Source organism: Nomascus leucogenys, chromosome 8 (genome assembly GCF_006542625.1).
Source record: "Nomascus leucogenys isolate Asia chromosome 8, Asia_NLE_v1, whole genome shotgun sequence".
Lineage (NCBI taxonomy): Eukaryota > Metazoa > Chordata > Mammalia > Primates > Hylobatidae > Nomascus > Nomascus leucogenys.
The window spans coordinates 91017362-91041744 of record NC_044388.1 but is presented as its reverse complement, the minus strand read 5'-3'; the positions used below and the strand labels follow the sequence as shown (position 1 = coordinate 91041744).

Sequence of the window (24383 nt, the reverse complement as noted above, 5' to 3'; positions counted from 1 at the left end):
CTTGGAAGCCTGAGGAAAACAAGTGTGGGAGATTATGAGCATCCCGGTGAAAGGAAAGGAGGGAGCACATCTGGATTCAATCCCCATTTCTATCACCTGCTAGGTGTGCCTTAAGAATGCTACTTCCATCCTATAATCTTTAACTTCTTCGTCTATACAGGGAGATTCATAATAATCCCTCCATCACCAGGACCTTGCAAGGGTTCATGAGGTATTGCATTTGAACTCCTAGCCCAGTATGTGGCCCATACAATTGTGTGGTCCTTTTATTGTCAGTTCAACATGAGCTCAAAGTCTCTTTCTTTCTCCTTCATCATGCCAGTGTTTACAAAGCCTGTCCACATTCAAAATCACAAATGATCTTCCCACCAAGCTGGTATGGTGAGCCCTATGCCCAAAGTTCTAGTGGGGAAGCAGAGGCTTTCAGAGACTAAATGACCTGTTCGAGACTATCCTGTGAGTTACAGTCAGAGTTGGGCTCAGATATTCCATGCCCAGGGAGCCTCCCCCTGCACCTGTCACAAAGTATCTTCTGCAGATAGCAAACCTGCAAGTTGTTCCGTTGATAAGTAAGAGTGGCATCCATTCCTGAGGACCAGAGGAGCTGGCCTTTGGAGAGCCCTGCCTTTCAGAATTCACGGGACAGTCATTCTGCACACATCTGCCAAAGAAAGTGCTTCCTCTTTGCCAGATCTTATGCCAGATGCTAACTATGAATGTATCCTAAAGATGCTCTTATACTAGGGCTGTGAAATAAATAAGAAAACAGCTCATGATACAACCTCAGATGAATGTCCTCGGATCAGAAAAAAGAACTGCTATGATCATCAGCTCTAAGACCTATCTACTAGGCTAGTTCCAAGATTGCCCATTTCTATGAGTTTTTAATTGTTTGCATCACATTATTGCACTTGGAAATTCCCCAGGCATTCTAGTCCATAGAGTTAAGCTGAGAACTAAGCTCCAGCTCAGTCCTCCTGCTCTGAGAGCATCATCATTTCTCCTTATTCCACAGTTGGACTCCTGTACCCCTTCCCCAAGGACTGTTCCCAAGCAATGCTGAATGGAGACACGACCTCTGGCCTCTACACTATTTATCTGAATGGTGATAAGGCTCAGGCACTGGAAGTCTTCTGTGACATGACCTCTGATGGAGGTGGATGGATTGTGAGTACCACCAGGGACTGCAGAGCCCCCAGGCCTAGGGGAGGAGGGAGAGGGCAAAGCAGGGGAGGAGAAGAGGGTGATCTCCTCCTGGTGCACTCTGACACCCACATGTGTGAGGCCTTGCAAGATAGTGCCTGTCACACAGAGGCACTCAGGAATTCTCTCTTAAACAAAAGAATGGGAAACATGCTGGGTACTTTTTGAAATGGGGAGGTAAGTTTTTTGTACTTTATCTCATCCGATCCTCATCAAACAACTCTGTGATGTATAAATGACAGTTGATCATTGAACCCATTGCTTACATTAATTAGCACTGACTAAGCATTTATTATCTACCAGGCACTGTGCTAAGAGTTTAAGATGGGTTATTCCAACCCCATTACCATAGGATCTGGGTAGTATATTTTTGAATTAATAAACTCTATTTCTTTAGAACAGTTTTAGGATCATGGCACAATTAAGCGAACAGAAGTTTTCATATACACCCCACATCCACCCACACAACCTCCCCACTATCAATATCCTGCACCAGAATGGTGCATTTGTAACAGTCAATGAACCTACATTGACACGTCATTATCACCCAAAACTGGGTGGTAGTTTTAATCCCTGTTTTTCAGGTGAGGACACAAAGGCTTAGGAAGGGGGAGGTGACCACCTAAAGTTACATAGCAAATTAGGGATGGACAGAGTGGAGCCTGATGCTCTCTCCACAGTGCCACACTCCTTCCTCTCAGAACGATGCCCTCTTTCCTGCAATAGCTTAAGTATACCCAGATTCATTGATATGTTTATAGGTGTTCCTGAGACGCAAAAACGGACGCGAGAACTTCTACCAAAACTGGAAGGCATATGCTGCTGGATTTGGGGACCGCAGAGAAGAATTCTGGCTTGGTAATGCATCCCTGCATGTTTGTATCTAAAATGCCCGTTTCTGCCCTCCTTGTCATTTTTCCTAACCCACAGGGACCTATGGGAGAGAAAGAGATGAGGAAGAAGCACTAGTTCTGGTGGCAGACACAGAATATCAAATTCTTAATGAAAAAGACTATTATTTAAATGCTCTGAATCATTAAAATGTAAACCAAAAAGTATCTGAGACAGATCTCAATCAGTTTAGAGGTTTACTTAGCCAACGTTAAGGACATGCCCAGAAAAAAAAACACAAAGCCATAGGAACAACCTGTGGTCCATGCCTTTTTTTTTTTTTTTTTCCAGAGATAATATTGAGAGCTTTAGTATTTAAAGAGAGAAAAGCCACAGGAACAACCTGTGGTCCAGGACTTTCTTTTCTTTTCTTTTTCAGAGATAATGTTGAGAGCTTTAGTATTTAAAGGGGAAAAGTGGGCTGGAAGGGAAAGAGGGAGGGTATAGTCACATTACTGAATCCACATGTTGCAAGATAAAAAAAAGAAAAAAGCAGAATGACAAAAAAGAGAATGGTCAATTATGTATTCATCTCACACTCAGTAAATCAGCACTTTACATAAGATAAAGTGAAGATAGAATAACTACCTGTGGAGATATCTGGCCTTTTATATGTAGCATCTGCTTAGGGACAAAAGGAGAGGCAGTATCTCGCATGACTCGGCTTTCAGTTTATTTTTTTTCCTTTTGGCAGAGTTAAATTGGGGTCCCAAGATTTTATTTGCCTTTCACAAAAAGTAAAATTCTGATTAAGGAAGAATCAAAACTCAGCCCTTACGTGTTAACCTAGCCTTAAGTCATTCTCTGGACCAGTCATAGAATCCTCCTCACTGATATCATTGATATCTTCCCTCCTGTGCCCCAGGTTGTGCTCCAGGTGCTAAGATGGGTTTCTTAGAGACATAACCTTTAACCCCCATAGCACCCCTACAAAGTACTCAATTGCCACTGCGTGGGCAAGGTGTCAGGTGTCAGAAGTGGTTGACTAGTGGGTTGGTAAGACGAATTTACTAAAAACAGTATAGGTTTGGAAAAGGTACGTCTGTTAGAAAGAAAGAATGCTGCAAAAGGACTTACAGCCCCTGCAGTGGATTTTTCTTTAGGGGTATTTATGGACCTTAGGGCAGGAGCTTAAGGGTAATTTGGACCCTATTAGCCATGTAGAACATGATACATGATTACATTTGTAGACATTTTGGTGCCTTAATGTCAGCAAGTGTTGCAAAATGAGTTTTGATATGCATGTATTCCAGAGACGTATAGAAGTTCTAGTTACCTATAAATTTTTGGGAAATAAACCTGGAACCAAATGCTTGCTTGAGATATACGGAAGCCTAATTACCTTTAAATCCCTCAGTTAAGGGGTTTTTGTCTCCGAGTCCGACTTGATAGTCACCAGGTGATTTTTGTTCGCCTCACCACCTCGCATGGATAAAATCACAGCCTCAAAAAGGCTGAGTGGTTTGCCCATAGGAGTCTAACCAATGAACAGTTGAGCTGAAATTTGGAATCTCCCAAGTCAACACTACGATCCTATCACCCATCCATTCATCCATGCAACCCACACTTTCCAACCACCTAACTGCAGAGAACATTGTTCTATGTACCACTGCCTAGGCCAGAAAATGTTTATCATATTATAATAAACATTTATCCACATTATTCATTGCCCTTCATTCGTAAGGCACTTTACAAAATTTTATTTGTTTGTTTGTTTGTTCATTTAGACAGAGTCTCACTCTGTCGCTGAGGCTGGAGTGCAGTGGTGTGATCTCAGCTCACTGCAACCTCCGCCTCCTGGGTTCAAGCAATTCGCCTGCCTCAGCCTCCCAGGTAGCTGAGATTACAGGCACCCTCCACCATGCCCTCCTAATTTTTGTATATTCTGTAGAGACAGAGTTTCACCATGTTGGCCAGGCTGGTCTCAAACTCCTGACCTTAGGTGATCCACCCACCTTGGCCTCCCAAAGTGTGGGGATTACGGGCATGAGCCACCGCGCCTGGCCTGTAACACACTTTAGAGTTTAAAAAGTACTTTCACCACCTTATCTCCTTGGATCTTCACTAATGCACTGGGAAGTTGGAAGTGGGGCAAAAATGTCAACCAGATTTTACCTGAGCCTAGTATTACTCCAGCAAGCACAAGACTGAGCTTTGAGCACAGGCCTGTGTGATATGGCCCTTTTTTTTTTTTTGCTTTCTGAAACGGAGTCTTGCTCTGTCACCCAGGCTGGAGTGCAGTGGCACAATCTCAGCTCTCTGCAACCTCTGCCTCTCGGGTTCAAGCGATTCTCCTGCCTCAGCCTCCCAAGTAGCTGGGACTACAGGCACCCACCACCACACCCAGCTAATTTTTGTATTTTTAGTAGAGACAGGGTTTCGCCAGGTTGGCCAGGCTGATAACGAACTCCTGACCTCAAGTGATTCCCACCACACCCACCCCCACCCCCTCCCGCCCCACCTCTGCCTCCCAAAGTGCTGAGATTACAGGCATGAGCCACTGGGCCCAGTTGGCCCTGTTTTAAGTGTACCCAGTTGCCGCTTTTACAGAGTGAGATAGAAATGAGGGCCTCAGTCACCTGTGCTTCTTAGCAACCCTTGCCTGTCATCCACAGGGCTGGACAACCTGAACAAAATCACAGCCCAGGGGCAGTACGAGCTCCGGGTGGACCTGCGGGACCATGGGGAGACAGCCTTTGCCGTCTATGACAAGTTCAGCGTGGGAGATGCCAAGACTCGCTACAAGCTGAAGGTGGAGGGGTACAGTGGGACAGCAGGTACAGTAGTGGCTGCACTTAGAGCCTACAAAGCCATGGAGACCTTCTTGGCATTTACAGCTTATTTCTCTAACTTTCATTCCTTCCTCATTAATCCAGCCATTTATTAAATCAACAAATATTTGAGTACCTACTGAGTGCCAATCCAGAAAAACTGCAATTCAAAAGTGTTGGGTAGATATTTGGATCCTGAAACATTGAGTATGTTGGGAATCAGGGCAATCAGGATTGATTTCTAATGACCATCTTTCAAAAAAAGTGTGTCTTTCTTACCCAGTTTTAGATATCAGTTGTAGACTGATTTAAAAAAAAAATCCCCCAAAGGCCTTAATATTCATCCAATCCAGAACTTTTCAATTTATTCTGGGTGTATGGACCCACTAGCGATCTTGTGAATGTCCAGATGCTGACACAGGTTGTCTGGGATGGGGCTGAGATTCTGCGTGTTCTCCAAGTTCCCTGGTGATGCCGATATAGCTGGTGTTGCTGGTCTATGGACCACACTTTGAGTAGCAAACCATCCACTCCATCACCTAACTGCTTGAATCTCTTCCAAGACATCCCTGCCATGTGGTCATCTAGTCCCAGCCTGCATCCTCATGAATAGAAGGTCACTGCCTCTCAAGTGGCCCCTGCATTCCTTGTCTGGCTCATAACCTTCATTCTGGTTTTGAAGATTTCTTGGACTTGAAGTGGTTTTGTGTGGTTTCCTGGCTCCACGTAAGAGGAGAAATAAATAAGGAAACAACATGTATTAAGGCCCTACTAGGTACCATCCTCTTTTGTAGATATTCCACCTGCATTCATCTCATTTATTCCTCATAAAACCATTTTATGAAGACGTTATTTTTATACAGAGGAGGAAAGAAGTTCAGAAGAGCTCAGTGATTTGCCCAAGGTAAAACAGCTTGTAGGAGGTGGATGCAATCCTGGCTGCAGAAAACTGCATCTGACAATGTTCTTGGTGACAAAGAAGGGTCAGGACTGAGAGTGTGGACCACCCCCATGCAACCCATGCTGACTTTGGGTGGCTTTCTGTTATGTTTGTGAGAGCAGAAGAGACAGATGCTTGGCACGTTTCCAGCCTCCCTGAGCCCTGAAAGAAAACATCCATAAGGTGTAAAGTCTCCAGATAAAAGGTTGCCAAAAGCCAGGCTGAGCCTAAGGAGGCACAAAGCTCTTTTGAGATGGCAATTTAGCGATAATAAAGAGAGACACCCAGGGGCAAACATTGCTTTAGTTCTTGAATCCCTCAAAGAATGTTGGCATTTTATTACCTGGAAATAAATACCTCTTTGGTTGAGATGGCTTCAGGCAAGAAGAAGAATGTTACAGGGCAAGCAAATTCGTTAAGCAGCAGGAATGTGGCCTCTGTTCCTCTCTCTTTGTACTTCCATTGAGGAATGAGCCATAATATTTCCCTTTACTGAGATAATGTTTGTAAGGCTGCATTTTCTTGTGTGATTTGGCTGCACCCAGGCAGGAGAGCATCCTGTTTCATTAATATCTACGTGCCGTCCTCACGCTCTGGGTAGCATCATCAGTTAAAAAGGTACCTGGGTCCCTTTGACAACTTGTTCCAAATTATGATGGTAGAATGCCTCGCAGTCTTGAAATGTTTGTGCACAGCACTTGGCTGGATTGGGAGTGAGAAGACCCACAAACAATGGTACTGAAATGCTTCAAAAATTCAATGTATTAAATTACAAATTAGATTTCCAAATAGTAGTACATGTTAATGGGCTTCTTGTCTAAGAATCACGGAACATGATCTGATGAATACTTTAAAAAGTAACTGTGATACAGAGACCATTTAAGGACATCTAAGTCTGAAGGGCTTAATTATGACTAATACATATTTGTATGTGGGAGAAAAGCATACCAATATCAAATGCATACTTCTCACCTTACCCTCTGAGGTCTTTATATAAATGGAATGCAGAAAAGTCATAAAAATAACAATCATAATAAGTATTTGTATGCCATGCCACCTGTTTAGCATACACCTTTATATCCATTGTAACCATGGCACTACTCAGTATATAGAATCAAAGTGCTGGTTCCATTGTATAGATGAGAAAACTGAGGTTCAACAAGAGTCTTGACAGCCAAAAAGTGAAAAGATGGGACTCGAAGCTGGACTCTCCAAAGCCAGCCACAGCCCTCTTCCCACCACATTATGCTGCTTCTGTCAGAAATAAGTACTGGGGGTGACACTCATGTCCCATTCAGTTCCACATTCAATGCTGACTCTGGGTTCAATGTTTAAGACCAGTCCCACCCCCAGAACCTTTCAATTGTCACCTATGGTTCTGCCCTTTACTGTCCAGGAGGGAAATTTCAGCTGAGATTTCTCAGGTCCATATTTTCTGTCTCTCCCAGGTGACTCCATGGCCTACCACAATGGCAGATCCTTCTCCACCTTTGACAAGGACACGGATTCAGCCATCACCAACTGTGCTCTGTCCTACAAAGGGGCTTTCTGGTACAGGAACTGTCACCGTGTCAACCTGATGGGGAGATATGGGGACAATAACCACAGTCAGGTGAGTGGACCGTGAGGGCCCAGAGCAGGCCAAGCTTGGGAAGCTGGAGGGGCTGATGGAAGTACAATTTAACTCCCTATCCTAGGAAAGACTAGGAGGCAGGAACCTTACTTATATGACAACCTGTTTTTCCCAAGACAGTGAGCAATCTCAAGGACACTGCAGGCCAGGTAACATAGAAACAGCACAGGTTAACCCTTGACAATCCCAAGGACAAACACTAGTCAAATGGATTCCAAAAACAGAACGCTTTACTCAGACAAAATCTCTGTCTGAATCCCAAAAGTAAAGCAGATAAAAGTGGAGGCCATTTAGGCGAAGCAGGTTGATGGCACAGAACCCCTGGCCTGGGGCAACTTTGGAATCCCAAGAACACCTTAAAATGAAGTCCACAGACTTTAAATCTCCTCCTTTTGTGAAGAAACCAAGGCCCAGAAAAAGCTGACTTTCCTGAGGTCACAGAGTGAAGTTGGCAGCAGAGCCAGCTCTCCCCACTTCCAGCCCCTGGCATTTTCCCTGCACCACACATACCTCTAGCACTTCTTCTGCAATCATAGAAACAGATTTTTTTTATCCCCTTTAGAAATAGGCGAATGGATCAAATTCAGTAATCCCCCCTACTCTGAGCCTTGCCTACACTGGCACATTCCTGAAAAGTATAAAGCTGCGTGGGACTAGCCACTTAATCATAACCAAACCCCTGCCCAGGTCCCTCCGCAGAAGTTAGTCACCATCCCAGGGAGGAGGGATGGGTCTTCCCTCGGGGCCACACCACACTGATCCCTGGACCACAAGGATTCTTATGAGGTCTGCTCACTGGAATCCCAAGGACTTTATAAAAATGCAAAGGGCCAAATTCCACTTTATGATAACCCCAGGGATTCTGATTCAATGATCTCAGGCAAGACACAGCATCTCATTTTTTTTTTTTTGCATATTTGCATTTTTGTTGTTGCGGGGTCGGAGGGGAGGCGGTTGATAGACTCCACAAGTGATTCCTGACATGCAGCAGGTGTTGGGACCTGTTGCTTTTCAATATTAGTCATTTTGATACACGTGTTTATGCCCTAGTTAACTGCTAGCAAATGACACCTGCAACCTTAAGTGTAGACCTTACCTTACATAATTTCTGGCACTTTTCAAAGCACTGTTACCTTCTGTATCTCAAGTGCTTATCACTGTTACCCTGTGCGGGAATTAGGATGTGGTTTTTCATGCCTGTGTTACAGAGGAGGCAAGAGTCACAGGACATTTCTTGACAGCAGTCCTGTGTTGTTTCCATCTTATTATGTTACTTCATCAATATTTCCATTCTGAGCATTATTTTATCATCTTTATTGCCTTGTCTCAAAAATACTTGTATAATACAAAATTCTTCTGGGAAAAGAAAAAAAAAACCAACAAGCTACATGTCAGAAAGCAAGCCTCTCTTTCATCCTTCCATTCAATTATGGAAGAAGAAAGAGATGACATGGAAAGGAGCCACAGGAGCGGAGCCCCAGCTCTGGCTCTTCTCCTCCTGCTGTGTAGCCTCTGCAAAGTCACTCTTCCTCTCTGGCTTTAGTGCCTACCACAGTACAAGAAGGTGTGGCTTCCAACCCTGAACTGTCAGAGGAAAGAACCAGGGCAAAGGCAGGCAGCGTGAGCACCAAGCTGTTGGACTACCATACTCACTGTAACTGAGTAATTACAAGCGGATTTGCCCATGAAATGAATGAGCCATTCTTAAACCTCACATCCCTGTAAGACTCAGAAACTGCCCATGTCAGTGAATGCCAAACAATTAGAAGCAAATAAAGTGTCTCTATTTTTCTCCCATCTCACTAGCCATTTACTTCCCCACAGTGGGGCAAGGGGCCATGTGGGGTTTCATGGATTGACTCTACTAGCATCTGCAGACTTCGCTGAAGAGTCAAACTTGGAACCTGGAAGCCAAGACACAAATACAGTTTTTTCTTGTAGAAAGCTTTAGCCAAAATTTCAAAGATATTTCCCCCTACTTGAGACTAGGGAAGTAATATTTACCAAGCACCTACGACGTGCCCAGCTCTGTGATAGCTCCTTTACAAACTCATTAATCTTCATCTCATCTTTCAAGCCTAACATTATCAGATCTTAAGAAAGAAAAAAGAAATAGTAAAACCGAGGCTCAGAAAATATTGAGAACTTAAGACTATTTATCTCTCAAGTAAGAGCACTGATATTTAACCCTATATGTCAAATTGTGAAACTGTGTTTTGTTGATGTTCTTTCTGCTATTCCATACCAAACCCCTATTAAAATACTCCATTGGAATCTCGCGAATTACAGACACACACACACACACACCATGTATATAGCTATTCAATTCTAGAACTTCTAATAATGACCTGAACTCCTTCAGAACCTATTCCTAAGGACGGCAGGTTTCATCAGCCACCATTTTGCTTCAAGAGGAAAGACCAAAGCTCCATGCAAACTCAGGCGACTCTTGACTCAGGTGAAAAACTGGGTCAGATTCAGCCAGTTCCTTTGAAAGTTTTCACAACCCAGACCAACAGAGAGATAGGCAAGAGGCAGCTGTGATATACCAAAGGGTCAAATTGAAACAGAACTCATTTAGATTGAATGACTAAATAGCAATGATCAGTGAACACCTTGCCTAACAGTAACCAACCTGGAAGCCTTCCCTTTTTTTTTTTTTTTTTTTTTTTACAGGGCGTTAACTGGTTCCACTGGAAGGGCCACGAACACTCAATCCAGTTCGCTGAGATGAAGCTGAGACCAAGCAATTTCAGAAATCTTGAAGGCAGGCGCAAACGGGCATAAATTCCAGGGACCACTGGGTGAGAGAGGAATAAGGCCCAGAGCGAGGAAAGGATTTTACCAAAGCATCAATACAACCAGCCCAACCATCGGTCCACACCTGGGCATTTGGTGAGAGTCAAAGCTGACAATGCATCCCTGGGGCCAACGGCGACAGCATGGGCCTCACCTCCTCTGTGATTTCTTTCTTTGCACCAAAGACATCAGTCTCCAACATGTTTCTGTTTTGTTTGATTCAGCAAAAATCTTCCAGTGACAACATCGCAATAGTTTTTTACTTCTCTTGGGTGGCTCTGGGAATGGGAGAGGGGTAGGATGTACAGGGGTAGTTTGTTTTAGAACCAGCCGTATTTTACATGAAGCTGTATAATTAATTGTCATTATTTTTGTTAGCAAAGATTAAATGTGTCATTGGAAGCCATCCCTTTTTTTATATTTCATACAACAGAAACCAGAAAAGCAATACTGTTTCCATTTTAAGGATATGATTAATATTATTAATATAATGATGATGATGATGATGATGAAAACTAAGGATTTTTCAAGAGATCTTTCTTTCCAAAACATTTCTGGACAGTACCTGATTGTATTTTTTTTTTTAATAAAAGCACAAGTACTTTTGAGTTTGTTATTTTGCTTTTAATTGTTGAGTCTGAATTTCACCAAAGCCAATCATTTGAACAAAGCGGGGAATGTTGGGATAGGAAAGGTAAGTAGGGATAGTGGTCAAGTGGGAGGGGTGGAAAGGAGACTAAAGACTGGGAGAGAGGAAAGCACTTTTTTTAAACAAAGTTGAACACACTTGGGAAAAGTTTACAGGCCAGGCCTGTAATCCCAACACTTTGGGAGGCCAAGGTGGGAGGATAGCTTGACCCCAGGAGTTTGAGACCAGCCTGAGCAACATAGTGAGACCTTGTCTCTACAGAAAAAAAAAAAAAAAAAAAAAATTAATTAGCCAAATGTGGTAGTACACACCTGCAGTCCCAGCTACTCAGGAGGCTGAGGTAGGAAAATCGCTGGAGCCAGGAGTTCGAGGTTACAGTGAGCTATGATCACACCACTGGACTCCAGCCTGGGCAACAGAGGGAGACCCTGTCTCTAAATAAAGAAAAGAAAAGAAAAAAAAAGCTTACAACTTGAGATTCAGCATCTTGTTCAGTATTTCCAAGACTAATAGATTATGGTTTAAAAGATACTTTTATACTCATATCTAATGCAACTCCTAGAAACTCTATGATATACTTGAGGTAAGGATTGTTACCACACATGTGCTAAGATCCCCAGAGGCAGACTGCCTGAGTTCAATTCTTGGCTCCACCATTCCCAAGTTCCCTAACCTCTCTATGCCTCAGTTTCCTCTTCTGTAAAGTAGTGATACTCATACTTCTTATTTCAGAACATTTTTTGAAGAATAAATTATGTTATCCATTTGAAGCCCTTAGAATGGTACCTGGTGTATATTAAGTGCTAGTACGTGTTAGCTACCATCATTATCACTTTATATGAGATAGACTGGCGTTCATAGAAATCCAATGACTTTTTGTATAAGGTGTAAGGAAGGGATCCAGTTGCAGCTTTCTACATATGGCTAGCCAGTTTTCCCAGCACCATTTATTAAATAGGGAATCCTTTCCCCATTTCTTGTTTTTGTCAGGTTTGTCAAAGATCAGATAGTTGTAGCTATGCGGCATCATTTCTGAGGGCTCTGTTCTGTTCCATTGATCTATGTCTCTGTTGTGGTACCAGTACCATGCTGTTTTGGTTACTGTAGCCTTGTAGTATAGTTTAAAGTCAGGTAGCGTGATGCCTCCAGCTTTGTTCTTTTGGCTTAGGATTGACTTGGCGATGCGGGCTCTTTTTTGGTTCCATATGAACTTTAAAGTAGTTTTTTCCAATTCTGTGAAGAAAGTCATTGGTAGCTTGATGGGGATGGCATTGAATCTATAAATTACCTTGGGCAGTATGGCCATTTTCACGATATTGATTCTTCCAACCCATGAGCATGGAATGTTCTTCCATTTGTTTGTATCCTCTTTTATTTCATTGAGCAGTGGTTTGTAGTTCTCCTTGAAGAGGTCCTTCACATCCCTTGTAAGTTGGATTCCTAGGTATTTTATTCTCTTTGAAGCAATTGTGAATGGGAGTTCACTCATGATTTGGCTCTCTGTTTGTCTGTTATTGGTGTACAAGAATGCTTGTGATTTTTGTACATTAATTTTGTATCCTGAGACTTCGCTGAAGTTGCTAATCAGCTTAAGGAGATTTTGGGCTGAGACAATGGGGTTTTCTAGATATACAATCATGTCATCTGCAAACAGGGACAATTTGACTTCCTCTTTTCCTAATTGAATACCTTTTATTTCCTTCTCCTGCCTGATTGCTCTGGCCAGAACTTCCAGCACTATGTTGAACAGGAGCGGTGAGAGAGGGCATCCCTGTCTTGTGCCAGTTTTCAGAGGGAATGCTTCCAGTTTTTGCCCATTCAGTATGATATTGGCTGTGGGTTTGTCGTAGATAGCTCTTATTATTTTGAGATACGTCCCATCAATACCTAATTTATTGAGGGTTTTTAGCATGAAGGGTTGTTGAATTTTGTCAAAGGCCTTTTCTGCATCTATTGAGATAATCATGTGGTTTTTGTCTTTGGTTCTGTTTATATGTTGGATTACATTTATTGATTTGCGTATGTTGAACCAGCCTTTAATTCAAGATGGATTAAAGTCTTATATGTTAGACCTAAAACCATTAAAATCCTACAAGAAAACCTAGGCAATACCATTCAGGACATAGGCGTGGGCAAGGACTTCATGTCTAAAACACCAAAAGCAATGGCAACAAAAGCCAAAATCGACAAATGGGATCTCATTAAACTAAAGAGCTTCTGCACAGCAAAAGAAACTATCATCAGAATTAACAGGCAACCTACAGAATGGGAGAAAATTTTTGCAACCTACTCATCTGACAAAGGGCTAATATCCAGAATCTATAATGAACTCAAACAAATTTACAAGAAAAAAACAAACAACCCCATCAAAAAGTGGGCAGAGGACATGAACAGACACTTCTCAAAAGAAGACATTTATGCAGCCAGAAAACACATGAAGAAATGCTCATCATCACTGGCCATCAGAGAAATGCAAATCAAAACCACAGTGAGATACCATCTCACACCAGTTAGAATGGCCATCATTAAAAAATCAGGAAACAACAGGTGCTGGAGAGGATGTGGAGAAATAGGAACACTTTTACACTGTTGGTGGGACTGTAAACTAGTTCAACCATTGTGGAAGTCAGTGTGGCGATTCCTCAGGGATCTCGAACTAGAAATACCATTTGACCCAGCCATCCCATTACTGGGTATATACCCAAAGGACTATAAATCATGCTGCTATAAAGACACATGCACACGTATGTTTATTGCGGCACTATTCACAATAGCAAAGAGTTGGAACCAACCCAAATGTCCAACAACGATAGACTGGATTAAGAAAATGTGGCACATATACACCATGGAATACTATGCAGCCATAAAAAATGATGAGTTCGTGTCCTTTGTAGGGACATGGATGAAACTGGAAACCATCATTCTCAGTAAACTATCGCAAGGACAAAAAACCAAACACCGCATGTTCTCACTCATAGGTGGGAATTGAACAATGAGAACTCATGGACACAGGAAGGGGAACATCACACTCCGGGGACTGTTGTGGGGTGGGGGGAGGGGGGAGGGACAGCATTAGGAGATACACCTAATGCTAAATGACGAGTTAATGGGTGCAGGAAATCAACATGGCACATGGATACATATGTAACAAACCTGCACATTGTGCACATGTACCCTAAAACCCTAAAGTATAATAAAAAAAAAAAAAAAAGAAAAGAAAAAAAAAAAAAAAAAAAGAAATCCAATGACTTGATTGTGGCTACTACTCAATAAATATAATAGAATTTGGATTTAAACCCAGGTCTTCTGGATCCAATGTTCCTGTTCTCTCCTGGTCCCTTAATGAAAATCTCTCCTTCTTTGGGGAAATGTGTGCTGTGGCAAGAGAGTGAAGGTTGCAGAATGGGATATGGGGGAAGTTCAACCGGATGCTTCCTCAGGCTTCTACAATCCTGAACTCTTAAAACTAGGAAGAATGTCTATTAGGAATATCGCCTTCTCCTCTACATTGCAGTCCCCAAAAAGGGAGCAAGCCCATATTCCTCCAGCCTCAGACTGAACACATCTAGTGATGGGGAACCCATTTCCCGGATGGCAGGTCTGTTAGTCCTCAGCAAATATAGTGAGTCAGAACTGCTCAACGCATAACATTTCTCTTTTTAAACAAGGGTATATGGGGGAGAGTAATTCCCAGTTCATTCTCTTAGGGATTTTCAGAAAATTGACTTATTTTATTAAATAAGTCAAGTTTGGGCTGATAGGCCTCATTCAAATGGAATGTGATGGCTCTGCAGCAAGGATCAGAGGAATTTATGGTTCCAGCCATATCCTTTGTTGCTGAGTTTATCTTGCTTTAATAAATGCTGTCATGTTAGATATACAATGTGCTGTTCCAGATCATAAGAACTGTTGCATGCAGTTCAGCCATAGCAACGCTCTCCTGGCTATATAAATCCAAACAAATGGACTCCCTGTAGCAACCAGGCCTCGAGTTGGAGGCTTACCTCTCCACTGGCTGCTGACTTGTGAGTCTCTAAACCCAAGTCCTATCCCCTCTCCAGAACTGTAGATGTACTTAATAAAGCTTGAAGGTATTCCCCACAAGCCATATAAGAATCAACTTTGGATTGGTGAAGAAGCCACATCAAACAGGAGTCAGTAATAACCCAAATGGGGACAGGGCAGGCAACCGGGTCTGAGGCCACGGCATTCAAAGACCACAGTCTCTAGTGTGAGCTAATCATTTCTCAAACGTGTCCTTCAGCTTCTGGCTCTGTGACTTGGCTCAGGAAACCTCTTCCATCTTGAAAATTCTCTTAAAATTCCACTTCACCCTCAAGACCTGGGCCCTACCCCTGCCCCCATGAAACAGTCAAAATGTCTCTATTGGGAAGTAATTTCCAGGGTGTTCGATCTTCCCTTTGTTCCTTCTCTCATCTGCTCCCCTTCTCCCTGCTCTGTGCACTTCAAGGCCACCCTATTTCGATTGCATCAATGACTCCCAGCTTCCAGGTGGATGTCAAAATGGGAAGAGCCAGCAGGACATTGAAGGGAGGAGACTGGGAGTGGGGGTGGGTCAGGGCACTTGTTGCCCAGCTCCATCTATACAGCATCACAGTGGGCTGTCAGCATCCACATAAGAGAGCCATAGCCACTGTCAACTGACTGTCTCCATGCAACTCTCTCTTCAGGTTTAGAAAACTTCTCTCTCACTTGCCCCTTCTAGCCTAGGAGCGGCCACAGCACCCTAGCTGCTGCTAGACTTGGGGACCTGTGCTACGCTCTGTGGCTCTCCTCCACCCTGCCCACAGCTTTGGGAAAAGCCCCTCTCCTTTAACTCTCCTCAGGGACCCCAGCAGGCTCGCCCACCCCTGGGAGCACTGAGTGCCACTGTTACAGCTGCCTGCTGGCCTTATCCATTATGATTTCCACTTCCTGCCTCTGTCCCTATAGTGATTATTGGTCATTTAATGGCTTTCCAGCATCCAAACTCCTTTCCAGTTTTAGGAAATTTGAGAACCTTGCCTCCTACTAAGGAAGCCACAGAGGAAAATACTCTTTCCTCCTCCCCTTGATAGCCAGGGCATGGGCACGTAACTTGGGCTTTGCCAATTGGATGCCCACAGAGGGACTTCTAACCTCTAGCAAGGAATGCAAAACAAAGAGTGTAGGAGACTGGCTCCCCCACAGAATCTAGCACTGAGGCCATCTATCCGTGGGATCTGTGGCCCAGCACCATGCAGGGTACAGCCATATCTCTCTCTAATGGTGACAGCTGTTTCCAGCAGTGACAAAGGCAGACTGGCTAATGATTCCTGCTACCTGGCCTTCTTTGGTTCCTGATAATTTTCTGTGCCTGCTTCTTCAAACTCTCTGTCAGTTTTATGAGCTTCCTGATATCCTTCCAGAAAATTCCTTTTCTGCTTAGGTAGTCCTACATTATTTCAGTTCCTTGAAGCCAGATACCTTGGCTAATACTTTCCTCCCTAGACCATGAGCTTGTGACATTTATTGACCCTCTTGTAGTCCCAGCACTGTGTTTGACACTTTAAATATCCAAAGTATCCTAAGCATCATAGTCACCTGTGAGACAAATTGAACTATTCCATGTCATGTAGAAAACTAGGCCTCAGAGGGATCAGGTGGCTTCTCGCAGCCACGCCACTGGGATCAGACCAAGATTCACAGCCAGGCTGCCTGATTCCAAAATCCAAGTTCTTTTCAGCAAAGATATCTTATTCATTTCAACAAGCCACACTAACTGGAAAACAGCACTTTATTCATTTCACAAATGCTTGTGGAGCACCTCTCGTGTGGATTTGTTAGTGAAAAAAAGGAGGAAAAGGTCCCTGTGGTCACAGCGTTTATATTCTAACAAAAAACAATGAACGATGAATGTAATAAATGATCAAATTAAATGGTATATTCAAGGGTAATAAGGACAAAGGGGACTAGGGTAAGGGGACAGGGTCGCAGTATTCAAAGTAGGGTGGTCACACAGGGTGGGCCTGTGAGAAACCCTCGGGAGGCACAGAAGACGAGCTCAATGAATATTTGTTGCATTGAATTCGTGCTCATTTCTTTCCTTCAGAGGATGGGGAAGCAGCAGTCCAGGGGAGGCTGGGGATTGCCCCAGCCACCACAGCAACCAGGCAGGAGATTCTGATGAAAATCCAGGCTCTGTACTCCTCTGCAGTGTGGCATGACTGTCTGTTCTCCAGAAGGAGAGACGCACCTTGCAGGTTCTTCCTCACTGAGCCTCCTACGACCTGTATGCTCTCAAAACAGCTGGCTACACAGCCCAGTCCTTCCCCAGTCTCAGCTTGCCCCACCCAAGCTGGTCTTCCCACCATGCCTTGCCTAAGCCTGGAAAATCCGAGAGCTCCTTGTGGGCTGTCCTCATCAGTCTCCTTCTAAGATTCTCATTTCTCTTTTCATTTAAAAATCAGTGTTGATCACCTCTCCACTTATGCTCAGCACTACGTGAGTGAAATAACCACACTCCCTGCCTCTGTGCCCCAGAGAGGTCAGTGACAAACATATGATCAGACAAGCAAATGTGTGATTACAAACTGAGGGCTGTGCTTTGGAAGCAAATATAAAAAGCTATGAAGACATCTAAAGGGGATCTGAGGGGGAAGGCTGTCTGAGGAACAGGCATTTGAACCCAGATCCAAAGAGCAAGTAGGAGTTAACCGGGTGAAGGAAGCAGGAGAGGCAGAAGGCAAAATGCAGGTATCTCTATAGTCCTGTGGCTGTCACACTGTGCACAGAGAAAGCCAGAGGCATAGGTGCAAAAGATGCATCGTGGAAGATGAGGTTTCAGGAGTCAATAGGAACCCAGCCATGCAGATCTTCCTGGTCCAGAATAAAAATTTTGCTTTTTTTCTTCAATACAATGGAAAGCTACTGAGAAGTTTTCAGCAGGAGAGCATTGTGATCACATCTGTTTTTTTTAAGTCATCTCTTTTGTTGCATTTGGATTTTGGCTGGGAGGTGCAAAGTTGGAAGAGACCTTTGAGGAGGCTACTGTAGGAATCCAGGTGAAAGGTGATGGAGCCTGGCTAAGTGTGGTGTCATGGAGACAGAGCTATGGTTCTAAGAGTTATTTAGAAAGTAAAATTCATGGGACTTAGGGTCCCAGAGAGCTCTCTATGTCCCCACCCTTGTCCCTGAGCAGCCCTCAACCCCTATAGTGGATTTTTCCTGGATGTGGCTGTCAGTTTTAATTAAGGCAGGCTAGTTAGGGATATGGGAAACTGGAGTCAGGGGCCCATTAACTCCTGGAGCACTAGGTTAGGGTGGGGAAGGAATTAGGAAGGATCCCTCGAGGTGACTGCAGCTAGAAATGAAGACCGGTGGTAAGGCTAAGGGGAGGCTTGTGGATGGACACAAGGGATGACAGCGTGGGGAGCAGAGGTGAGGATGGAGGTAGGGCCTTGCCTTGAAGGCTTGGCGTCCTGGATCCCAGCCGAGAGTTGCCAAGAGTTTTCAGCCCCAGATGGCATCATCAACATTGCTCTTTAGAAAGCCTGCTTCCTCACTAGAAATGCATCTGCCCCCGGCCACCTGTGCCTCCCAGCCTCAGTGGGGTACCAGGGGTGCCCTGCATGTGCCTGCTGCCCTGCATGTGCCTGCTGCCCAAGTTTGGGCTGGCAGGACATATTAGCAACCAGCAGAGGGCTCACTCCCCTCATCCTCCTCCCGCCCTAGGGAACTCCCAAAGGAATTACAATCTCAGCAAAGGAAGTAGAAAAAGGCTTTCTTGAGAATCATTTCAATCCCACCAGGATGTAACATAGATTTCAATTATTTTACATGAAAATAAAAGCACACACATGCAGTCAAAATAAGCAGCTCCAGCTGGGCGCGGCACCTCACGTCTGTAATCCCAGCACTTTGGGAGGCTTGGGTGGGTGGATCATTTGAGGTCAGGAGTTCGAGACCATCCTGGCCAACATGGTGAAACCCCATCTCTACTAAAATACAAAAATTAGCTGGGTGTGGTGGTGGGTGCCTGTAATCCCAGCTACTTGGGAGGGTGAGGCAGGAGAATCGCTTGAACCCAAGAGGCAGAGGTTGCAGTGAGCTGAGATTGTACCACTGCACTCCAACCTGGGCAACAGAACAAGACTCTGTCAAAAAAAAAACAAAAACAAAACAAAACAAAAAAACAGCTCCCACATTTGCCCAGCATATTTGCAACTACAGGTTAAGAAATTGTTTCTCAGAGTAGTGAAATGACTTCCCCCAAGTTCACTCAGCCTCCAAGTGTCAAAGCTGGGTTCTCTGACTCCTTGGGTCACAATGCCTTGAAGAACATCCTTCTGCACATTTATTCTTTTATTCACTCTTCCAATTAGGACACTCAGAGCACCTGCCATTTACTGGTTCCCTCGTAACACTTTATAATTTGCAAAGCCAGCGTGTTTATAACAATTTCTTTACAGTCACCATCTTTTTAGTGAGAGCTGAGCTCAAATCCCATGTTTTCCAATTACTGAATCATCTTGGTCTAATTGCTTAATTCTTAATTCTTCTGAGAATCCATCAAAATGATCATGAAGTGTACCTACCCTGATGAGAATCTGTGATAGTTTAAAAGAGAAAACCGACAGCATCTTGCCTGGAGAAAATGCTGTCAACACAGGTTTCTCTCACTAAAAATTGAAAGGCAAACTAAACATTTGGGTAAAAATCCTCAAGTCAACCAGCAGATGGCAGCCTCCACCCAGCTTCGGGAGGGCACTAACCGGGCACTCCTGGTAGATGTGTTGAAGTGGATGGGGCTGATGTCTACTGGACTTCTCAGGCTCATAGACATCTTTAGGTAAACAATTTTGCCTTCATGCTAATCCTTCTCTCCATAAGAGGCTAGAACCCTTCCCAGCAGTGGGAAGGAACTTGGCAGGCCTCCTCTTATGTTCTTGACTCCCCATCTGCTACACAAAAATGAGCACCCTCACCCCACCACCTCACTGATCACCTCTTGCAGATGTACACTGGGGTGGGGGGACAGGAACATGAGACACAGGGAGTTTCTGGCCTTTGTCCAGTCTCTATTCAGGTTCGGCAAGGACCACCAACCCTTGTCTAACATGTTTAAGGCCTCCATTGTATCCATGTCCCATCACTCATTCACCTGATTTGACAGCCCCATATTGTTGGTTGTGAAGGCCCAACATGCACATTTTTTGTTGTTCTGTGCTTGTCCCTTTGGCTTGCTTCTGGCCCCTTAGCAAGAAGACTTTGATCCTCCTTCCCTGACACTTAACTCACTAGCACAGGGCGAGGCACATCTAGAAATGTGGACTTGTTCCTGTTGCTGTTGCTGTTGTTTTCCTTTTCATCTCTGAAGCCTGGTTTACGTGATGATCCCTGTGGATTATTCTAAGCAGCTTGGGCAAAGTTGAGAATAAAGTCAAGAGCCTGCGCCCCCAGAACTTGCCTCCTAGAGCCAGTCTATGACCCCAAAGAGCTGTAGAGCGATCCTGTAGGAACACTGAGCTGTGGTCTACCACTCTGCTGCTGAACTCATCCAATGCCAGCCTATGGCTCAGAGGAAAGTGGCCTGAGACATCACGGTAGCCTTCAAGGCCTATATTCCCTGACCTCAAACCCTCTCTCATGATACTCTAGATACGCTGCCTCCCTGCTGTTTCAAACCCAAAAAGCATACTCCCACAGCAAACCCTTCTCCTGGAATGCTCTTTCCTCTAACACATGCATGGCTCACTCATTTTTTTCAGGCATCTCCAATGTCATCTTCTCAGCGAGACCATCCTCATCATCCTACATAAACACACACACATCACACCTATATGTGCAAAATCACACATGCACACACAAACAACCATCCCCATTCCCAGTACTCATAGTGCATTTTCCACCTGACACACTACTGGCTTACCTATTTATGTGCATGCTTTCTAGGAGTCAAGCTCCACTACGGCAGGCTCTTTGTATGTTTCCCCCCTGCCGTGGCCCTAGTACCCAGAACAGAGCCTGTTCTATTATTTCTCAGTCATTACGTGTTGACTGAATATATGACCTAAGAGGAGAACACAGCCATCTGTAGCCTCACTTATTGTCTATTCAATTTGTTGAGTGCCAACTATATTCCCAGATCATCATTTTAAAGCTGACACAAACTCAGAAAGGAAGTGATTTTCCTGAAGCCACCAGGTAATCATTGTAGATTTGAATTCAGTTCCCACTCACCCCACACCATGACCTCAACAGATAGGAACCTAAGAATGTAATTTAAAGAAACAGCAAAGGAATTGTTCTAATAAGAACGGACAGAGGCAGCCTCTCCTAAGGAAGGATGAGTTAATGGGCAGAGATTGTTTGACAACTGAGAGATCCCGCAGGATATTCAGAGAAAAAAAAAATACCATAAATATCAGTCATTTCAAAAACAGAACCTGTTATATTTCCAACCAGAATAACTTCTCCAGAGACTTCATACGTGGTCTCTTGGAGAGCACTCTCTCAATTTAGGACAGAGATCCTACCAGCCAGCTACACTGAGAATCACCATTTCTCATGGATCAGTGGGAAAGGGGGCAAAATTAATTGACCTTTCAAGCCTTTGATTTACCATCTTTAACTAAAATAGATTACTCACATGATGGGGGCAGAGAGCAAGGGGGAATTTCCCAGGTATGGTAGGAGCATAGCTACACTGGATTCACTTGATTATGTTCTCAAGAGCTTCTCCAATAAAGGCCTCTGTTTCCCAGTATAAAATGAAGCTTTGATTATCCCCAGAGGCATCGGCTTTTCATGTATTTTTCTACCACCAGGGCTTTCTGAGCAGCCAGCAAAGAACAAGGCAGAGCAGATCTTCTGGGTGTAAAAGTGGTTTGGGAAAGAGACACAGTAGACCCAGATCAGCAGGAGCTGAGGACCACTCTCCACCTGGACACCCTTCAGGTGAGCATCAGAGTCAGATTTGAAAATGTGTCTCCACCAAAAAGCCACATTCAAAGGTATCAAAGAGCCTTCAACTCAGTGCTCATCTTTCTTTTGCAAGTCTCGGTTAGCTCCAGAGCAGGCTGCGGTGTTCAGCACTCCATCTCCAATGCTGCAGCCCCAATGCATAGCACTTGAACATAGTAGTTGCACAATTAAGATCTCTTTATTAAGAAATAAATTTATAATAGCTGCCTGGAAGTTACTGGAAAGGATTCAGAGGTCACAACCAGGCCTACCAGGAAAGAAGTTTCCATTCAATTAATAGATGTGTCTTACTAATATATTTGTCATCCTTAGAATGGAGCATATTTAGACCACCAGGATAGTGAGACAACCAGAAACTCCACCTCTTTAGAAAGAAAAATGGAATAATAAGCAGGGACATAGTCTCTGTCTTAAAATCTCTGCATATCTGTCATGGAGAGAAGAGAACAGACATACTCTATTGTGTGGCAGAGAAGAACTAGGATCTGATGGTGAAATCTATAAGGGAACAAACTGCACTCCAATAAGAAAAGAACTTTGAATAACCAAAGCCTTCCAAAGAACAAACAAGCCGTTATAGAAGTGATACTGGAAGATATTGGAGGAACTCTAGGTCTTGGGGGTGGTTCAGACATTCAATAAAGTGGTATTGTAATGTTCCCTCCAGCCCTAAAGTGTGCTTACCTCTTGTTGAGTTAGTTGTTGCATGCAAGCTGTCAAAAAACGTTTCTATTCCAGGTTTTCAGTCTCCAGCCTGAGTTTCAAATGCAACAAAAGGAAGGACAATCATGAAAGAGTCAAGACATCACAAAACACAGATGTTATTCTTAAGAAGATGACTCCTGGGGGAGACAGAAAGGGGAATAAACACAGAAGTGCTGACTGTTCCCCTGCACAGGCAGAGTCCTTCCCTCAGGGAACATGCTGGGAAGGATCCATAATTGCAACTTGACAAAACCCTAAACCTTCTAAAAATTCTGGGTTTAGTTAGTTTCTCCAAAGCAAGCTCCTTACTGGAAAAGAAACCTGCAGCCTTGGCCATGTTCCATTGCAGGAGAATCTCACTGCCTCCTGGGTCGGGATAATTTCTGCAAGAGATTGCTCCAGGCAAAACTTCACTTTTAGGTGAGCCTGTCTAAACTTTACTTAGAAAGTTACAAGAGTCTTGCTCAAAGACTTCATCCCTGTAAAGGAGACCTTTAGTGTAAAAAGAGATATGATGTTTTAATAGCATTCAGCCTCCAGCCTCAGTCACCACTGAATCCTTTTCTTTTTTCCCACATAATTCCCAAGGGCATTCAAATGAAATTTAAATGGCTGGATGTATATCATGTAATACATGTCTTCAAAACCAAGGCTTGAGATTGGGTTATATCCAAGACTTCTGGGCATGGAGTCAGGAAATTGCCTCTTTGACCAGATTGAGGGTGTGTTGGAGGCAGGAATCATTCCTTAGCATTCTTTGTATCAGCAGTACCTGGCAAAGATGATAGCAATATGCAAAATCAATGAATGAATCAATTGATGGGTGGTTTGAAGTCCTGGTTTTGCTATGAAAGTGGCCATGTGACTTTGCTCATGTTACACAATGTCTCTGAGATACAAATTTTGTCATATATAAATCAGAAATAATAATAACTATTTCATATGATTGCAACAAATGCAGTAGTGTATATAAAGTGTCCCAGTCTGTGTCCGGCATATAATTGGTGTCCAGTAAATGGTATCTCCCTTGACTCTCTACAAACATCCTTCACACAAAGTAAATGATCAATAACCGTTTGACTGGCTGCTTAATAAGTGGAACTAATATGAATGCTCTCAGTTAATTTAGGAGGAAGAACAGACACATAGATCAAGTGCCTTGGGTCATGCAGTTGCTTTATGGAGGAGTTTGAGGACAGAGGGAAGGAAGCAAATGTAAGATTTAAGTACATCCCTGCTAAGTATGAGATAGCACTCTGCAGCCAACACTTGTATTTGTCTTTCATTTATACCGTGATTTCTACTTTGGATATTTGCATTCCATAAGGCAAAGTCCTTGATCTTCCAGAGGTTCACATCTTTGACAGCTATTCATAGTACCGCTAAACAAGGAGATACAATAAAATGTACTCAAAGTCATTTATACTTAAGGGAACCATGTGGTAGATTCCTACAGCATCTGCCCCACCAAGCCCCCAAAGAATTTATTTCTGAAAATGAATGTATTTGATGCTGTAATCAGGAAGTGAAATATGTGTCAACCAGCTTCCTTAGCTGCAGGGAAAGTAAGGACAAACTCATGGGCCACTTATTCCAATCATCACATTTATGTCTATGGCATAATTTGTTCTAGTTTCTTCCACTGGTCTCTGTTCTGTTTTTCTTCCCAATGATTGATTACTGCTTTCTCTTTAATCCATAAACCATTGCAAATCCTTCTGCAAAAACATACTATAGAAGAATATTAAAAACATGAAATTGCTTACAGATTACCACTTTTAAAAAGATACGCGACTTCTTTTCCTCAGATTCACCATATTTAAATGC

General features: G+C 43.5%; 1 protein-coding gene across 1 annotated transcript in view; it reads left to right on the top strand.

Moving 5' to 3' along the window:
• Positions 1 to 10853, top strand: part of TNC (tenascin C) — a 96243-nt gene extending 85390 nt beyond the window's left edge. Inside the window, exons 24-28 of the mRNA XM_030817701.1 lie at positions 1016 to 1167; positions 1965 to 2061; positions 4710 to 4871; positions 7254 to 7417; positions 10115 to 10853. Of these exons, the coding sequence (XP_030673561.1) occupies positions 1016 to 1167; positions 1965 to 2061; positions 4710 to 4871; positions 7254 to 7417; positions 10115 to 10225 (686 nt within the window). The 3' untranslated portion in view covers positions 10226 to 10853. The remainder of the gene's footprint in view (positions 1 to 1015; positions 1168 to 1964; positions 2062 to 4709; positions 4872 to 7253; positions 7418 to 10114) is intronic.
• The last annotated feature ends 13530 nt before the right edge of the window (positions 10854 to 24383 follow it).